This window comes from Protobothrops mucrosquamatus, unplaced genomic scaffold (assembly GCF_001527695.2).
Source record: "Protobothrops mucrosquamatus isolate PMUCROS unplaced genomic scaffold, P.Mucros_1.0 scaffold4855, whole genome shotgun sequence".
NCBI classification, from domain to species: Eukaryota; Metazoa; Chordata; class Lepidosauria; order Squamata; family Viperidae; genus Protobothrops; species Protobothrops mucrosquamatus.
Genome location: NW_015390743.1, coordinates 1 through 2,293, shown reverse-complemented (window position 1 = coordinate 2,293; position 2,293 = coordinate 1). Strand labels below are relative to the sequence as shown.

The 2,293-nt window shown below is 48.7% G+C and overlaps 1 protein-coding gene across 1 annotated transcript in view; it reads left to right on the top strand.

Moving 5' to 3' along the window:
- Positions 1–2,097, top strand: part of LOC107299386 (V-type proton ATPase subunit B, kidney isoform-like) — a gene marked incomplete at both ends in the record, with an annotated part of 32,880 nt that extends 30,783 nt beyond the window's left edge. Inside the window, one exon of the mRNA XM_015828751.1 lies at positions 2,045–2,097. Coding sequence (XP_015684237.1) covers positions 2,045–2,097 — 53 coding nt within the window. The remainder of the gene's footprint in view (positions 1–2,044) is intronic.
- Between the last annotated feature and the right edge of the window lie 196 nt (positions 2,098–2,293).

Here is a 2,293-nt window from a genome sequence, read left to right as displayed (position 1 = left end):
AGAGAGAGAGAGGTGGAGACACTCCAACAGAAGACAGAAGACGCAGAGAGGGATCCGCTGGTCTCTCTGCCCCATGGAAGGTCCAGAGGCTGATTTCACCCCATTTGGAGGTAAGGGGGTTGCTCTAGAAAAGCAAAGTAGCGTTGGAAGGGAGGGACAGTGACAGAGCCTCCGGCATACGACCAAAACCGAGCCGAAAAATTTCTGTCGCTAAGCAAGACGATCGTGAGTTTTGCCCCGTTTCGCGACTTTCCTTGCCACGGTTGTTACGTGGATCCCTGCACTTGTTAAGTTAGTAACACGGTTGTTAAATGAGTCTAGTCCCCCTGTTGACTTTTGCCGGTCAGAAGGACGCGGCAAAGTGACCTCCGAGACGCTGCGACCGTCATAAATAGGAACCAAGCGTCTCAGTTTGGGTCACGTGACTCTGGAGAGGCTACCGCGGTCGTAAGTGTGAGAAATGGTCCTCGGTCAGGGCTGTCGTAACTTTGAACGATCACTAAATGACTGATTGTAAGTAATAATAATAATAATAATAATAATAATAATAATAATAATAATAATAATAATAATAATAAAGTTGGAAGGGACCTTGCAGGTCATCTGGTCCAACCCCCTGCTCAGACAGGGGCCAACTATGCAGAACAACCGAGGCCTTCACTCTGCCATCAAGGCTATAAGAGAACAATAGAGGGGACCTTAGAGGTCATCTAGTCCAACCCCCTGCTCAGGCATGAGACTCTACACCGTTCCAGACAAACGGCTGTCCAAGTCTTTTCTTCAAAACCTCCAGGGATGGACGGAGTTGGTTCATTTTTCATCCTTTTCCATTAAAGTCACTAAGCTGCTCTTTTGGATCAATCTAGAAGGAGCTGGTTGGTTTTTTAAACCAGTCAGAATGAGGCTCTAATTCTGACCTGCTTCTAAAGGGAATGACGTGGCTAACATAACCAGTGGAACAGCTGGCCACCAGAAGTCGTGGGTGCTCCGTCACTGGAGGTTTTTAAGAAGAGGCTAGACCATCACTTGTCTGAGATGGTATAGGTTCTCCTGCTTGAGTGGGGGGATGGACTAGAACACCTCCAAGGTCCCTTCCAGCTTTATTCTCTATTCCTTCCTTCCTTCCTTCCTTCCTTCCTTCCTTCCTTCCTTCCTGTGGAACAGAAGTTGCCTCCAGAAATTGTGGGTGCTCCATCACTGGAGATTTTCAAGAAGAGGCTGGACAGTCACTTGTCTGAGATGATATATAGGTTCTCCTGCTTGAGCGGGGGGGCTGGACTGGAAGACCTCCAAGGACCCTTCCAGCTCCTATTCTATTCAATCAGGATGCGTGTATCTGCTGGATGAGATCCTTAAGTTTACGTGGGGCATGGACGGCTGGTGACCCCGTCTCTTCCTCTTGCGCATTTGCTCATCTGCAAAAGAGAACAGGAAGTCACTCCCAGAATGACAGTCCCGAGGGCAGAAAGATTGCGGTCACAAGACCACAAAGGATACTAAGCACAACAGCAAATGGGAGAGAATCTTTGAGGGTCAGGGGTGAAGTGTGAACTGTGCGGTCCTTGGTGGTCCCTGAGCTGGGCGGTTTCCTTGCAGACATTTCGTGATAGGAGTAGGTTAAATCGTCTGTGCTGGAAGGGAAGGTGGTTTGTGAGGAGGAGGAGGAGGAGGAGGAGGAGGAGGAGAAAAAGCTAAATGGATGGAAACTAATCAAGGAAAGAAGCAACCTGGAACTAAGGAGAAACTTCCTAACAGTGAAGACAGTTAACCAGTGGAACAACTTGCCACCAGAAGTTGTGAATGCTCCAAGACTGGAAATTTTTAAGAAGAAACTGGACAGCCACTTCTCTCAGATGGCACAGGGTCTTCCTTCCTTCCTTCCTTCCCTCCCTTCTCCAACACTGGAGGTTTTTAAGAAGAGACTTGATGGCCACTTGTTTTAAATGGCATAGGTTCTCCTGCTTGAGCAGGGGGCTGGACTAGAAGACCTCCGAGGCCCCTTTTAGCTGTATTCTGACTAAACCTTCTTTGAATTTCCCTGCAGTCATTTGGGAATCGGAGAGCGATTCAGATTGGGAGGAAGAGGAAGATGATCAGGTAGGTGGCTCTCCAGACGCCGCAGCTCCGGCCCCATCTTCAGAAGAGGCCACATCAGACAGAGCGCACGGCCTAATCTGGCTTCTTTGAGGACGTCCCCAAGGGGCTTTTTCAGGAGGCAACTGGACTTTCTTGTCCAGTCAGAACTGAAGAAGCTTCTGGGATGAGAAGCGAAACATCTTCAAAGAAAAACAAG